Genomic DNA, 16752 nt, shown 5'->3' on the forward strand with positions numbered 1-16752 from the left:
TGAGGTTAGGATTGAACCAACCAGGCTCTAGGGAAGGGAGGAAAAAGAGCAATGGGAGAAACTCAGTCATTTGTCCAGGGCAGGCTCCCCTAAATTTTGGTCCTTAGAACAGTAGCCCTGTGGGATGCTCTGCATACAATAAGAAGGTTCCAAAGTCAATGAAGTGTGAGAAATGGTATATTCTGGAAGCCCGCTTCCACTTTGTAGAGTTGATGACATATGAAACTTTACAACGTCTACACAATCTGAGAAACCCTTGAAGTAAAGCAACCAGTGTAACTTTGTTTAACTGAGATTTTCCCAAACTATTTCTTTTCTGTAAAATAATAAGCTCCTCCTCATGGCAGCCCAACTTCCTGCTATTAACATCCCTCAGAACCAGTGTCCTCAGAAGACACTTTGGGAAACACGGATTTCAGCCCATTCCATTTCTTTCCTGTTGATTTCACCTATTTGATCAAAGGGCGGATCACAAAGGATGGAATGGAGTGGAGGGAGTTGGGAGGGCTGAGAGAGGCTGGAGATGCCTAGGAGGGTGGGCTGTGGTGGGATGGTGGGAATTAGGATGAGGTGCCTCAAGTCAGGTCATGGGAGCAGGAAGGGCTGGGAGGGTAGACTGGGGTGGTTTGAGAGAGTCAGGGTGATTCAGTGCCAGCCAGGGTAGGCTAACATGCTCTGGGGTGGGTCAAGTAAGTCACAGTGGGCAGGATGAAGGGGATGAAGGGGGTTGGTCAAGTAGGGTGAGGCAAGAGGACACAGAGGTGGTGAAGGTGGGGAAGACTTAACATGGACCAAGAGAGGAAGAGGACAGGTGTCTCTGTGTTTATAACCTGCAAATGCAAACTCAGGCCTGAGGCTCAGAGGACTTTACCAACCAGGAACCTGCTCCCACTCGGGGATGGCGGGGACACCCAGGCTGCCCCAGGGACTGTCTGTCTGTGGGCACTCCCGGGGACCTCCTGTGCTCACCGCCTCCTCAGCCTGCCTCTTGTAAGACTTCACTTTGGCCTGCAGCTTGTCCACCAGGTCCTGGAGCCTGAGGATATTCTTGCGGTCCTCCTCAGCCTGCAAACAGGGTACACGTGGCAGGGGCCCGCAAACCTATGGCCACTTCTGATGAGGCTTGGTCCATACAGCATTCGCTGAGGAGGTTTTTGGGACCTCTACCTGGTAAGTCATCTCCTTCACTTTGCGTTCGTACTTGTGGGCTCCCTTCAGGGCTTCAGCTCCCCTCTTCTGTTCCACATCAAGCTCATTTTCCAGCTCCCGCACCTGGGTAGGATGAAAAGAACACAGAATTCAAGTCTCTCCCAGGCTTCTCTCATGGACTCATGGGCCAATCATTCTAGCGTGAACTCAAGATCCCCTAGTGGTTGTTAAAAAGTCAGGAAAACAACAGATGCTGGTGAGGATGTGGAGAAATAGGAACACTTTTATACTGTTGGTGGGAGTGTAAATTAGTTCAACCATTGTGGATGACAGTGTAGTGATTCCTCAAGGATGTAGAACTAGAATACCATTTGGCCCAGCGATCCCATTATTGGATACATTCCCAAAGGATTATAAATCGTTCTATAAAGACACATGAACACATGTGTTTATTGCAGCACTATTCACAATAGCAAAGTCTTGAAACCAACCCAAATGCCCATCAATGATAGACTGGATAAAGAAAATATGGCACATATACATCATGGAATACTATGCAGCCATAAAAAAGGACGAGTTCATGATCTTTGCAGGGACATGGATGAAGCTGGAAACCATGATTCTCAGCAAACTAACACAGGAACAGGAAACCAAACACCGCATGTTCTCACTCATAAGTGAGAGTTGAACAAAGAGAACACATGGTCACAGTAAGGGGAACATCACACACCGGGACCTGTCGGGGGGCGGGGGGCTAGGGGAGGGATAGCGTTAGAAGTAATACCTAATGTAAATGATGGGTTGATAGGTGCAGTAAACCCACATGGCACGTCTATACCTAGGTAACAAACCTGCACGTTCTGCACATGTATCCCAGAAATTAAAGTTAAAAAAAAAAAAAATCCCCTAATGGGATTTTTGCCAAGATGTCTCCTCCTAGGGCTCAGGAGCCATATTTTACTGACAAGGTCACCACAAGTCCATGCAGGTGCTTTGAGCAAATGAGAAGAAGATGCCCTCCTTGGGCAGAGGCAGCCTCAGGTGCACAGAGCATAGCTGGTGGGTCAGGCTTTGCACAGATGCACCCTTTTGTGGAGCCAGGTAGTTGGCAAAGGCAGCAAAAGCTAACCTGACCTGTCCTTGCAGTTGAAACCTACCCAGCTGTTCATGGTTGCCCTGATTACAGATCAAGTAAGGCAGCAGGGATCACGAAGAGAACCTGGGCTAGGAGTAATCAAAGCATTCTCCAGGCCCACTTGATAGATCCAAAGCAAGTCAGTTGCCACCACTGAGCATGAGTTTCTGTATATTTAGGATGGAGATAATATTTCCTGCCTAGCCTACCTCAAATGTGGAGATTGAATTAAAGTATGTGAAAGTATGGTTAGAATGACAAAGCACTACACAGGTGTTGTTAATTTCATAGTTGCTTCTGCCTTTCTCGAAGTCTTGAGGGGAGAGGGTAGCCACTGAGGATGCAAGTCACCAACTGTGGTCCCAACTCCACAATCCAGAGATTGAAGCCGAGGAGGGGCAGCAGCTAGCTGCATTCTCCACTCCACCGGGAATCACAGTGGCTGCACAGCAGGGACGACTCCAGACTTGGAGACTCACTAGATCAATCTTGAAAACTATCAATGGGACAGGCTTACTCTGGGCACTGTTCCCCAAACCTCCCCACCCTCTACCTCCTGGACCCAGGAAAGTCTTCCATCAGGTTCTACAAAACATTTGTTTTCCTAGGAATTCTTTCTAGGCTTCTGTGAGGTTTATGGAAGTCACATAACTGGGCAGGGGATGGGAGGACAGTCAAGGCACCTCACCATGGGAGGGGGAGGGTGGCCAAGGGCTCCCTGCCAATCCGGGAATCATAGTATGGCAGAAGGTGTCATGAGACCTAATCCTTTTCGCATAGGAGGGATCCATGAGAAGAACAGGCCTAAACTCATTGTGATGGAATAGGACTGGGGACCATTGAAAATAAACATTCAAGAACTTGGGGGGAAGTTCTAACTTCCCTGGTGTTTACTTTTGTTATTCAAAAAGTCTATGGCCTTGTTTTTAGCACCCCCCCCCTAAAAAAATCCTTTCACATTTAATGGGACAATGTGCCTGGGGAGGAAATCCTCGGTGGTTTGCAGGTTTGCATAAAGAATAACAGTATTTGGGGGCCTTCCTGCTGGGAAAAGTTGTCTCCTTCTCTTTCCCTCCTCCTCCTCCTTTCCTCCCACTCTTTCATTTCCTGTCTCCCTGGGACAAGAGACACTCGAACAGCCTCCTCCGCAGAGCCCTCCTCCAAAATGTCAACCGCTAGTACAGCCCATTTTAACATGATTGAAATAAACCACATGGGTCTAAAAGGAAAAGCAAGGGGACAGGAAACAAAGGGAACAGTCAGCAAAGAAACGGAACAATAACTGCAGGATACGCTCCCAGATAAAGAAAGAGCAGGATGTCCTGGGGTCGGGCGTTGAGCTTTTCTGGTGCATCAACCTAAAGGAAGAAGCCCCGATCGCCCTCTTTGGGGGCTGGAGCAAGAGACATACCTGTGCCAGAACTGCAGCCTGCACTGAGAGATGAGAAAAACTGGGAAGGGAAGGAAACCTGAGATTGGGGGAAAACGGAAACTGCAGATTTTCTGTAGGATGGGCCGTGTTTATCAAAGTGAAACTTGGTCCAAAATGTAAATGCATCAAAATGTGTAATTTTAAAGTATATGTTCATAGCTTTTTCCATGTATGTGTGTGCATCTGAATCTACACAGCAAATGGAATGTGAACATTAACACACATCATGATATTACATTTACTGAGGTGTGAGCATGCCAAAATAGATGTGTGTGTGTGTGTGTGTGTATGTGTGTGTATGTGTGTGTGTTGGGGCACAGGAACAGATGAAACAGAAAGAGGTGAGAAATGAGGCTCACAGGGAATTTTGCAAGCAGTCCTGAAACTGAATTTGCAATCTATTCAATCAATGGCCTTTTCCCACCATCTCAATTTCTGGACTGTGGTTCTCTGTCTGAGGCTGTCACTTTCAGAGTAACAGTCCTCTCAAAAACTCTACCCGGTTCTCCAATTTCTGGATCTGCTTCTTCCCGCCCTTCAGTGCCAGCTGCTCAGCCTCGTCTAGACGGTGCTGCAGGTCCTTCACCGTCTGCTCCAGGTTCTTCTTCATCCGCTCCAGGTGGGCGCTGGTGTCCTGCTCCTTCTTCAGCTCCTCAGCCATCATGGCGGCCTGGTTAAGTTCACAGGACACATCAGAGGCCCCGTCCGCCCATCCCTACCTGGAGCTTGCAGAAGAGGAGAATGTTGGGATCGTGGTGCTGAGCCTCCCCTGTCTGACTCCAGCCAGTCTTTGCTGATTCCTCAGCCTCCCCTCCCACTTTGCCGCTGCTGAGACTGTACCTCATTCCATCTGTCTGGGAAGCCACCACTAACCGATTGTGGTCATAAGAGATGAAACATACTTGCCACGCCCTGGCTCAGAGGCCCCCCTTTCTCAGTTCCAAACCCCGTCTCTGAAAAGGAAGAACAGAGCTCACATCCGTGATGGCCTTCTTGGCCTTCTCCTCTGCGTTCCTGGACTCCTGGATTGAGTTCTCCACTTCTGCCTGGCACTGAGCTATGTCAGCCTCCAGTTTTTTCTTGGTATTTATCAGGCTCGTGTTCTACAAGAAGAATTAGATATCAGGGGTGTGGGTTCTATCTGGGCACTTAAAAAAATTGGAAGGGGGAGGGTTGGGCGGGGAAGGAAGTAAATCGTGATCCTGTTCCATTTCTTATTTTTCACATGGGTGACCTGCTGGGTACAGTACTGTACATTATTCTTTCTTTCTTTCTTTATTCTGGTTTTTTTTTTTTTTTTTTTTTTTGAGACAGAGTCTCGCTCTGCCGCCCAGGCTGGAGTGCAGTGGTGTGATCTCGGCTTATTGCAAGCTCTGCCTCCCAAGTTCACGCCATTCTCCTGCCTCAGCCTCCCGAGTAGCTGGGACCACAGGTGCCCGCCACCATGCCCGGCTAATTTTTTGTATTTTTAGTAGAGACGGGGTTTCACCGTGTTGGCCAGGATGGTCTCAATCTCCTGACCTTGTGATCCACCCACCTTGGCCCCCCAAGTACTGGGATCTTTCTTTATTCTTAACTGAACAGAAAGTCCTGCTTCTGTTCAGTTAACAGACCCAAGAATTGTACATCAAAGAATTGAGTAAATGATAAAAGTAGAATTTCAAATATTTGAGGATGGATAGATTATTCAGTAAAAGGTGTTGGAGCAAGGAAATGATTGATAGACATACTATATAAAATGAAAAATAATTCAAATAATCAAGATATGCCATAAATAGAATTGTAAGGGTGATAACAAACTGAAAAACATTTGCAATGTATATTACAGAAGAAAATATTCCCTTTCTTAACATATAAATAAGGCAAATCAATTAACAAAAAGGGCAAAAAGTACAAATGGGTAAAACATACTAGAAGAAGTACAAATGGCCAAGAAAAGTGATAAAATGTTCCACCTCATTAGCAATAAAAACATACTAAAAAGTCAGTGAGGTATGCTTCGGCAATAAAATTGGTGAAGATTTTTAAAATAAGAGCTAGAGGCCGGGCGCGGTGGCTCAAGCCTGTAATCCCAGCACTTTGGGAGGCCGAGACGGGTGGATCACGAGGTCAGGAGATCGAGACTATCCTGGCTAACACGGTGAAACCCCATCTCTACTAAAAAATACAAAAAAAAAACCTAGCCGGGTGAGGTGGCGGGCGCCTGTAGTCCCAGCTACTCGGGAGGCTGAGGCAGGAGAATGGCGTGGACCCGGGAGGCGGAGCTTGCAGTGAGCTGAGATCCGGCCACTGCACTCCAGCCTGGGCTACAGAGCGAGACTCCGTCTCAAAAAAAAATAAAAATAAAAATAAAATAAAATAAAATAAGAGCTAGAATATTCGAGAATTTATAGAAGAGAACTCTCACACGTTTTCCCAGAGGAAATAAAAATTGAGACAACCTTATTAAAGAACAATTTACAATATATTACAAATATCTTTGCTGTTTGGAACCTGAAATTTCATTTTTAGAAATTTATTTACTTCTAGACATATTAAGTGATAGTAATCACGGAAGTATATGAAAATTTGGTTATGAGGAAGTTCATCAAAACAGCCTTTCTAAAAGTAAAATTTTTATTGAGAACAATCTAAAATAACCACAGAAGACTGATGAAATGGAAGTGCAATAATATACAGGTAGAATAGCCTACTTTTCTGTCATTAAAAATCATATTACAGAACACTATTTAAAGATGTCGAGGCTGGGCACAGTGGCTCACGCCTGTAATCCCAGCACTTTGGGAGGCTGAGGCTGGCGGATCACCTGAAGTCAGGAGATCAAGACAATCCTGGCCAACATGGTGAAACCCCGTATCTACACAAATACAAAAATTAGTTGGGTGTGCTGACGTGCACCTGTAATCCTCAGGAGGCTGAGGCAGGAGAATCGCTTTAACCCAGGAGGTGGAGATTGCAGTGAACCGAGATCTCACCACTGCATTCCAGCCTGGTGACAGAACGAGACTCTGTCTCAAAAAAAAACCAAAAAAAACGAAAAAAACTCAAAATATGTTCATGATTGTTAAATGAAAAAAAGAGATTGCTAAAGATTGCTCATATTTTTACTATATGTATATGCATTTATTTTTAATTAAAACTTTTTTTTTTTTTTTTTTTTTTTTTGTAGAGACACAGTTTTGCCATGTTGCCCACGCTGGTCTCAAACTCCTGAGATCAAACAATCCCAAAGTCCTGGGATTAGAGGCAAAAACATAATATTTATATAATTCACAAGGGGCCTAAGAAAGAGAGACCCTAGAATGTTAATAATATGCTTGACTTTTTTCTTCCATGTATTTGCTTGTTTTTTCTATTTTTTTAAACAAAGGAGTTTTAAAAACGTTTATAAAAATAATTATTTTGTGTTTTTGTGTGTGTGTGTGTGTGTGTGTGTGGTTGTTGTTGTTTGTTTCGGCAGGGTCTCCCTCTGTTGCCCAGGCTGGATAGAGTGCAGCGGTGAGATCATAGTTCATTGCAGCCTCAACTCCTGGGCTAAAGCGAACCTCCCACCTTGGCCTCCCAATGTGCTGGGATTATAGGTGTGGCACTGAGGCGGGTCAAAAATAATTATTTTGAAAAAAAATCTTAATATTCTAAGGTTTCCTCTTAAATAGTACTTCCAGGCGCCTTACACAGTAATTAATCCTTCGCTGCTCTGATTTCCGTACAACGTGCAAGATGTTTAATGTTTGGATCAGAAAAAGCTCAGAAATCTGTCAATCAAGAGTCAGTTATTCCAAGAAGCAAGCTTAAAGAAAATTGGTCTTGACCACTAGTCTGGGAGAAACCGGGTGCTCCTTCCCACGGCGTGGGCCCTGAGCCGAGGGATAGCGGAAGCACCTAGGGGTGCAGGAGGCGCTACCTGCCCCAGGGTGGCTTTTCAGCGGAGGAGTGAGGGCCGACGCACCTGGGAGTGCAGGAGCTGCACGCGGTCGCTGGCGTCCAGCAGCTCCTGCTCCGACAGCCTGCGGGTCCGCTCGGTTTGCTCCAGGGCCACCTTCATTTCCTCCAGCTCCTCCAGCAGGAGGCCATTCCTGCGCTCCACGATGGCCAGCTGCTCCTTGAGGTCCTCATTGCTCCTCAGGGCGTCGTCCAGATGCAGCTGGGAGTCCTGCAGGGGAGACCCGGAGTGAGGCCAGAGCTGCCCGGCAGGCTGCAGCCCGTCCAGGTACGCAGAGGCGGCCACCGTGCTCACCTTGAGCTGGCCCTGGACCGTGCGCAGGTGCTTCTGGGTCTCTGCCACCTGGCGGTTGGAGTGGCCCAGCTGAATCTCCATCTCATTGAGATCTCCCTCCATCTTCTTCTTCACTCTCAGGGCGTCGTTCCGGCTGCGGATTTCAGCATCCAGCACGCTCTGCATGGCCTCCGTTGCCCGCTGGCTGTTTCTTTTTAGCTGCTCGATTTCTTCATCCTTCTCAATGACCTTGCGGTCTAGCTCGGATTTCACCTGGCTTAGCTCTAGCTGGACGCGCAAGATCTTGCTCTCCTCGTGTTCCAAGGAACCCTGACGAAAGCAAAGGAGTGACTGGGAGTACTGTGGGCAGCCACCTTCATGAATGGGTATTTTCATCCCCATACAATCAAATGGGTGTTCTTTTTTTTAAAAAAATTAAATTAAAAAAAAAATTTTTTTTGGTAGAGACAGAGTCTGGCTATGTTGCCCAGGCTGGTCCTGAACTCCTGGGCTCAAGTGATCCTCCCTCCTTGGCCTCCTAAAGTGTTGGGATTACAGGTGGTGTGAGCCATGGTGCCCAGCCCAAATAGGTTTTCTTTTTTTTTTTTTTTTTTTGACAGAGTCTCTGTTGCCCAGGCTGGAGTGCAGTGGCGCAATCTCGACTTACTGCGACCTCCACCCCCTGGGTTCAAGCAATTCTCCTGCCTCAGCCTCTGGAGTAGTTGGGATTACAGGTGCCCGCCACTGTGCCTGGCTAATTTTTGTATTTTTAAAGACAGGATTTCACCATGTTGCCTAAGCTGGTCTCGAACTCCTGACCTTCCAGGTGATCTGCCTGCCTTGTCCTCCCAAAGTACTAGGATTACAGTTGTGAGCCACCATGCCCGGCTGCAAGTAGGTATTCTTATACTGATTTTATAGATGAAGAGAACAATACTCAGAGAGGTCCGAGTATTTGACTTGCTCCCAAATATCCCTAATAGTGATGAAACTGGGACTAAAACTTTGCATCCCTCGTGAACAAATTTCTTATGACTTGAGATAGAGTATCCTTCTTAATTAGTGAAAATTTTACTGAGGGTGTCTATTTTAATAATAACCATAAATCGAGAGTCATCCTATTCTCCAAAATCACAGGGCGATTGCTCTCCTGTTATCCTGTGTTGGTTCGTATTTCCCTAGAAACCACCAGTCATCCTGGCCCCCGCCGATTACTGCATCAGGAGACTCTGGGTGCGTTCTGATTGTACAGGATTCTTGCTAGCCAAAGATGATTGTCTGTGCCTCTGTGGGAAACATAACTGAGAGATGCTGCACTGCTCTCAGGATGTTAGGTGATTGATTTTCTGCTTCCTGAGAGGAAGACATTGAACACATAATGAACACATTAATTTATTTTCAAAAGGGGAACTGTGCCAGAGGACACCCAGGAGATAAAGTAGCAGTCCGTGGCTGTTTCAGCCCCTGGGATGGCTGAACGTTTCTCCCATTGGAAACTCAGGGCCTCCTGGCAGGAAGGGCCCCATGGGGTGGTGACGGGCAGCCTCTCTCAGTTCCTGGTCCTCCAGAATTTCCGAATGTCATAGCCCAGACACTTACCTCCACTTCTTCTAAGGCGACCTGCAGATCTGACTTTTCCTGCTCCACTAGCTTCTTGGTCTTTTCCACTTCCTGAAGATTCTTGCCAGTTTCTGCAATCTGCTCAGTTAAGTCGGAAATCTCTTCTGCAAAGGACAGGCTCGATTTAGGCTGTTTCAACAGGCTCCAGTTTATGGCATAGGCATTTGCCAGGCAATTCAGGGATGGGCGATTCATTCGTGGCGTTTATATAGGAGAGAATACAGGGTAGCTGTTCGGATGAGGTGTTGGCAAGACAGGGATGTGTTACCTCACCTGCACTAGGCAGACAGGAACCACAAGTGAAGAATAGAAACTTAAAACTTCAAAAGTACTGTATACAAAACGGTCATAGAGCAGACCAGAGAAAACAATTGTGGGGAAAAGGCGTAGAATCATAGTCTGCAGAACCAGAAGGGGCTTTGGAAAGTGCTGGGTGTGGTCTTCAGACTTTGTAGATTGGAAGTCTGAGGTCCTAAGGGATTCAGTGGCATACCCAAGAATACAGAGCCACTTAGAGACAGAATCACTGAAGGGTCTTCTCTAACAGAGCAGTAGGCTCAGCAACCCATTGTGCCTTCGGTTCTTGAAAATGAGACTTAGCTCCTGCTGTTCCTTACATTAAAAAGGTTTGGACCTTGGGGCAAACTGAATAATGTGAAGCATGATGGCTGAGGATTGTGTGGGGCAGTGGGAAGAAGGCGTCTGCAGATGGCTGTGACCAAATGGGGAAGGGGTTGGCAGGAGGAGACGGGGACGTAGCACACACCGGTGGTGGAGAGAGCTCACCTTGCAGATTTTTGTTCTCCCGCCTCAGTGTCTCTAACTGGTCCACCACCTCCTCGTAGGCGTTCCTCATCTTGAAGAGTTCGGTGCTGAGTGACCTGGACTCCTTCTGAGCAGCTTCCAACTCAGCCTGGCTTTCATCCAGCTTTTGCTTCCACTCTGCGAGGACCTGGGAGATTGACAAAGGGACATAGGAGAAGCAAAAAGCAGGGGTGACTCAGAAGAGTTCCTGCAAACAAGGGCTGTCAGTAACACCAACGTTTTGCTCTTCCATCCTTAGGGACTGAAGAAAGAGGAGGAGCACTGTTCTAGATCCGGGACCCCAAACTGTGATATTCCTGCAGGCCCTCTGCTGCGTTCTCACAGACATTACGATCTCAATGGAACTGAATTAGCTTTAACTGAAAACAAAATTGCCTTTGGAGGGACTGTCACAGTCGTCAAGAGACACTTCAAGTCCTCCAAACTGGGAAATGATGCTCCAGCTGGGGGCCTTGTAGGATGTGCAGGTATCTCACACATCTAAGTGTGAAACTGTTGTTTTCACCACTGCCACTGTAAAACATTTGACCCTTTTCCAAATTCAGGTATATTCATGTAAATAGCATTTCCCCAACTTGAATCATCCCCATGCCTTCTTCACAGAGAAAGTGGCTGGGGAAGGACCTTGTCAAAGTTCCTCTGCTTCTTGTCCAGGGTGGCACAGGCGGTGTGGGAGCGCTCCAGATCCAGCATCAGATCATCCACCTCTCCCTGCAGCCTCTGCTTGGTTTTCTCCAAGGATGCGCACTTGGAGTTCGCCGTCTCCGTGTTCTCCTCTGCTTCCTGGAGCCTCTGGGCCAGTTTTTTCCTATGAAAACCAGATTTTTTTTTTCCCCCTTGGCAAAAGTGGAATATTTCAGAAGGTAACTGTCAGATGGGAAGGGAAATGAATAGCATGGAAGGGATTGATGTTTGATGACACCAAGACCTAGGATTTGGTGAGTGGAGAGGATCCAAGTGTCACCAGGAGAGTCTCAAAATGCTTGGTGGCAAAGCAGGTCCCTAAGGAGCCCCCCAGGGAGCTAGGGGGAATGGACAGTTCCCGAGAAGAAGGACAGGGAGACCCCCAGAGGATGAGGGGCACAATCTGAATGTTTCAGAAACCACAAAGGCATGGGCAGGAAAGAGACAATCTCTCAAGATACAAAGACTCCTGGTCCCTTGGCTTGTGCCCTCAGGCTCCCCCTGCTATTGCCACCCTGGAGTCCCTACTTGGCCTCCTCCAGCTCCTCTGTGCGCTGAATGGCGTCCGTCTCGTATTTGGTCCTCCACTGGGCAACCTCACTGTTGGCCTTGGACAGCGCCCTCTGCAGCTCGGCCTTGGCTTCCTGTTCCTCCTCATACTGTTCCCGCAGCAGGTCACAGTCGTGGCGGGAGGACTGCAGGGCGTGTGCCAGGGCGTTCTTGGCCTGGGAATGACAGTGGTGACAAATTGCAAAAACATCTGACCCTTTTCCAAGTTCAGGTATTTTCATTTAAATAGCTTTTCCCCAGCTTGAATTATCCCTATGCTGTTTTCACCAAATTTGCCATATCAGCATATCGCCTGGTTTATTTAATTTTTTCAAGTGGGCTCCTTAATTATATTTAAATATATTTAACAAAAGAGTGAACTGTTACAGGACAGTAAGTGGAAAACCACTGACATTTGCCATAAACAGAAGGTAACCATAAGTGCAATGGAAATAAAGCAATGTTATCACATCTAGCTAGGTACTGTTGCCTGCTGGGACTCCATGCCTGGGGTCTACGCTCTATTTCTTAATAGGGTAAATAAGCAAATGCTAAGGAAGTATGGTTCATGCTGAGGCCTTTTCCTTGATATAATCAGAAGGTTTGGAACAATTAAAAAGGGAAGAATTTTCTCGCTACTTGATGCAATGGTACGGAATGCTGTGACCAGGAGAAGCCTGAAAGCATCTTTTGATGTCACCAGTGGGCTGTGTCCCCACACTGGGGACTGCTGATGTGAGCTTTGCTGTTTCCACCGCCCGACTTCCTCCTCCTAGGCAGAGAAGACATGCCTAGAGGCGTCCGTCCCTCACTCCCTCCCATGTGGAGGGACGGAAGGGCAACAGTTTAGCTCCGACTATAATGGCCACAAGACGCCCTCTGGTGCCACCATCAAAGAGAGAGTTCTGTCAACCCACTTTAGTAATTTGTACATTTTCAACTTTTTAAAAACGTAATAGGCCAGGCGTGGTGGCTCATGCCTGTAATCCCAGCACTTTGGAAGGCCGAGACGGGCGGATCACCTGAGGTCAAGAGTTTGAGACCAGCCTGACCAACACGGAGAAACCCTGTCACTACCAAAAACACAAAATTAGCCGGGCGTGGTGGCCCATGCCTGTAATCCCAGCTACTTGGGAGGCTGAGGCAGGAGAATCGCTTGAACCCAGGAGGCAGAGGTTGTGGTGAGCCAAGATCGTGCCATTGCACTCCAGCCTGGGCAACAAGAGTGAAACTCCGTCTCAAAAAAAAAAGGCAATAAATGGGAAACTTTGCCTAAGAAGGAAAACAGCTGTTGCTGTATCGTGGCCAAAGGACAGCCGGCTCCTCCTGCAGTGGCCCTCCTCAGTACTTGTTCAGGCTTGGGTTCTCACCACTTCCCCCTGACCCCCCTCATCTACTGAAGATCTTCACCATAGAACAGAAAGATGGGAGACAAATATGGCATTTGTCCTTTTTCAGAAGAAAAAGGTGGAGCTTGGGAAAATTCCAGAAGATTGCCCTATAAGTCTTAGCCAGCGTACAGCAACCTCGGAGTTCCATTCATGCAGTTTTGTGGACTCTTGGTTCCCTAGTCTGATACTTGAACACGAATTGGCAGCACCAAGCACCTACTGTGTGCACTGTTCTTCTGGGCCAAGTAGGTACAGTGAGGACAAACTATTCTTGCCCTCCATGAGTTTACAGATCTGTGGGGAGACACATATTATAAACATAGTATCTAGATCTTGAAATCAAGAAGGCGATGATGTTCATGTTTATGCGACTGTCTCCAGGGTGCTCCCAAAACCACGGAGTCTTTTTGGAGGAGGGTAGCTTAAAATCAGGTGGTATAGGAGGTGACACACCAGGAATAATGAAGAAGAAACAGGAAGGGATTTCAAGTGGCTGGAATGAGTTGCTGGGCAGAATGGTCAAGTGTGTACAGTGATCGGGAGGAGGTGCCCTGGCTGGAGAGGGGAGTTTCTCAGACTACCCTGTGGGGGACAGAGGGCATGGACCACCATAGGTATGGTTTTCTATCCCTGAAGAAGGAAATCTAATGCCAAGGTCCTCTAACTTTAAAGGACAGGATCACACCATGCTGCAAGGCAGACAGGAGAAGCAACAGGTTTCTTCTTTTCTTTCTTTTTTTTTTTTTTAGCAGAGTCTTGCTCTGTCTTCTAGGCTGGAGTGCAGTGGCGTGATCTCGGCTCACTGCACCCTCCGCCTCCCGGGTTCAAGGAATTCTCTGCTTCAGCCTCCTGAGTAGCTGGGATTACAGGCACCTGCCACTACGCCCAGCTAATTTTTTTTTTGTATTTTTAGTAGAGATGGGGTTTCACCATCTTGGCCAGGCTGGCCTTGAACTCCTGACCTCATGATCCACCCGCCTCAGCCTCCCAAAGTGCTGGGATTACAGGCGTGAGCCACTCACTGTGCCCGGCCGCAGCAGGTTTCTTGATGTAGCACTGCTCCGACCAGCTTCACAGGTGAAGTGGTCATACAGCCTGGTTTCTCAGGTTCAATCTGACTCTATATCTTTACCTTCGTTTCTTCTTCCATTTGCCTCTTAAGCTCCTCCAGCTGCTGGGTGAGGGCCTGCTTGCTTTTGGTCAGCTGTGAAATCAGAGATTCCTTCTCTTCCACTTGGTGGCTCAGCTCCCCTACCAAACAGATGTGGCCCCCACGTCAGTGTTACCGACCACCCTCTCCCATGGCCCGGCTGGACCTCAGAGCCCTGCCCATTCTCACCATTCTGGGTCTGTAGTCTTGCTTTCTGCATGTTCAGATCATGGATCAACTGTGTCTGTTGCTCATCCTTGGCTTTGATTTCACTAAATTGGTCTTCTACCGTCCGGCACGTTCTTTCTATGTTACTCTTTAACAAACAGAAAGTCACCATGAATGGGAAAAAATGGATTCCTAGTGCCCAGCATTGAACTGAACAGTGTGATCGTTTAGCTTCTTGTCAGGTAAAATAAAACTACAAATACAGAACAAAAAAAGAGTCAGTTGAAAATCATAATTGACTGGGCGCAGTGACTCACGCCTATATCCCAGCACTTTAGGAGACCGAGGTGGGTGGATCCCTGAGGTCAGGAGTTTAACACCAGCCTGACCGACATGGTGAAATCCCATCTGTACTAAAAATACAAAAATTAGCCGGGCATAGTGGCAGGCACCTGTAATCCCAGCTACTCGGGAGACTGAGGCAGGAGAATCGCTTGAACCCAGGAGGCGGAGGTTGCAGTGAGCAGAGATCATGCCATTGCACTCCAGCCTGGGCAGCAAGAGTGAAACTCCATCTCAAAAAAAAAAAAAAAATCATAATCATTTCAGATTTGTGAATGCAGCTCAATCACCAATCGCTTGGAACATCAGTTTTTGGTAGGAAGGTATTTAATGATTTGTAAACAACCCTTTGAGAAAATGCCACTTTTAAGTGGATCCTTGGGATCCTTTTGTAATATAAGTAATTTGTGAATAATTGCAAGCAATACAAGCCTGTGAATATTTGCAAGCAATATATTCAGATGACAGCGTTAAGCATTTCATTCAATAACACAAAAGGTTCCCGATGGTGGAGGTGGTATGAAGGGATTCACCTCCCCAGCCTCCAGTTGGCCTGTATTTTTGTGAAGTTTGTTCAAAACCCTTATGTGTGTTGACCTTTCTCTCCTCCTGCTGCTCCATAAACTAGAAAATAAAATGTATGGAGCATATGTTTTTCCTTAGAATGCGAAGTATGAGCTGGCAGTGGAGGAAGCAGGGATACTGATTCCAGGGGAGTCCTGGAGGAGCTTAGGATCTCTTTGAGAAGATGACACGCAAGCATGAAGGAATCAAAGCAGGGAGGGTTGAAAAGCGATGGCGACTTGCAAGAAGAGACGTGAAAGGGGCCAACTGAAAAAGTGTAAAGAAACATGAAGTGCTGCTTCCCCTGGATGTTAAAATTGAGAACAGAGAGCAGCACACGGCAATTCTGGAGAGAGGGAGGCTGGAGTGGGGGCTGTTTATAGGCACAGTGCGTGGGGGATGCTGGAGGCTCTTTCTACCCACCTTCCCCTGCAGGCTGGCCTGGCTCGCAGAGAGGTGTGGGAGGGGAACATGTACAGACCCAAGTTCTTAGAGGAAGAAGGAAAACCAAGAAAGGGAAAAAGGGCAGACAAATGGGAAAGCAGGAAAGAAGGAGAAAAGGAGTCATCACTCGGAGCCAGAGGCTGCAGTCGGGGAGTGAAGAAGCAATCAAGGGAAAACAAGACAGTGTGGACGCAGACCCTAAACACTGGCAGCAGGGGGCGCTAGAGAGACCACTCTAGTTCTCTGATCCACATCTCCCTTTTCTGGACAGATGCCCTGACCTTCCAGGAAACCCTTGGTGAGAGGCCCACAGCCCTACTTCTAGGGTCACCACTGCTTCTTCCAGCCCAGCCAAACAGCTCCTAGTACAGCTCAGAGCACCCTGCAAGGAGGGCAGGTGTTAAATCGAGGAGCACACATGCTCCACGAGGAATGCTTTGCTTTGAGGTCATGCACAGAGGTGGGTTCACTATGAAGCTTGTGAAATAAACTTCAGGGCCCGCAATTTGCATGGACCCCAGAGGGTCTGGGAGCTGCAGAAGGTTTGAGGGAAGAGGAGCCATCCCAAGCAGAATATATTCTAGAAGGCATTTCTGGCAAATGGCCCAAAGAGGCCTCAGGAGAAAAGAACTTGAGTCTTCAAGGTAACCTGCAACACTGTTGTGTCATTATAAGTATTAACTTTCATGCCTAAGTTTCATAAGTTTGTACACTTTTTTCTTAAAGAACCCCAGTCGGCCAGGCACAGTGGCTCATGCCTGTAATCCCAGCACTTTGGGAGGCCGAGGTGGGTGGATCACCTGAGGCCAGGAGTTCAAGACCAGCCTGGCCAACATGGTGAAACCCCATCTCTATCAAAAATACAAAAATTGGCCGGGCCTGGTGGCGTGTGCCTGTAATCCCAGCTACTTGGGAGGCTGAGGCAGGAGAATTGCTTGAACCCGGGAGGGAGAGGTTGCAGTGAGCTGAGATGGCGCCACTGCGATCCAGCCTGGGGAACAAGAGCGAAACAGTGGCGCCAGATCATCCAACTGTGCTTGAATCAAGTGGTCTTGATGCTTTAGTCTTAAAGTTTGTGTCTCC

General features: G+C 47.5%; 1 protein-coding gene across 1 annotated transcript in view; it reads right to left on the bottom strand.

Annotated features, from left to right (window-relative positions):
* MYH13 (myosin, heavy chain 13, skeletal muscle) overlaps positions 1–16752 on the bottom strand; it is a 71587-nt gene that overhangs the window by 7442 nt on the left and 47393 nt on the right. Inside the window, exons 26-37 of the mRNA XM_011973184.1 lie at positions 14341–14467; positions 14134–14252; positions 11590–11786; positions 11002–11185; positions 10339–10504; positions 9532–9656; positions 7954–8262; positions 7666–7869; positions 4694–4819; positions 4216–4386; positions 1168–1272; positions 970–1065 (exon numbers count right to left, since the gene is read on the bottom strand). Of these exons, the coding sequence (XP_011828574.1) occupies positions 970–1065; positions 1168–1272; positions 4216–4386; positions 4694–4819; positions 7666–7869; positions 7954–8262; positions 9532–9656; positions 10339–10504; positions 11002–11185; positions 11590–11786; positions 14134–14252; positions 14341–14467 (1929 nt within the window). The remainder of the gene's footprint in view (positions 1–969; positions 1066–1167; positions 1273–4215; positions 4387–4693; positions 4820–7665; positions 7870–7953; positions 8263–9531; positions 9657–10338; positions 10505–11001; positions 11186–11589; positions 11787–14133; positions 14253–14340; positions 14468–16752) is intronic.

The sequence above is a fragment of the Mandrillus leucophaeus genome, unplaced genomic scaffold (genome assembly GCF_000951045.1).
Source record: "Mandrillus leucophaeus isolate KB7577 unplaced genomic scaffold, Mleu.le_1.0 Scaffold135, whole genome shotgun sequence".
Lineage (NCBI taxonomy): Eukaryota > Metazoa > Chordata > Mammalia > Primates > Cercopithecidae > Mandrillus > Mandrillus leucophaeus.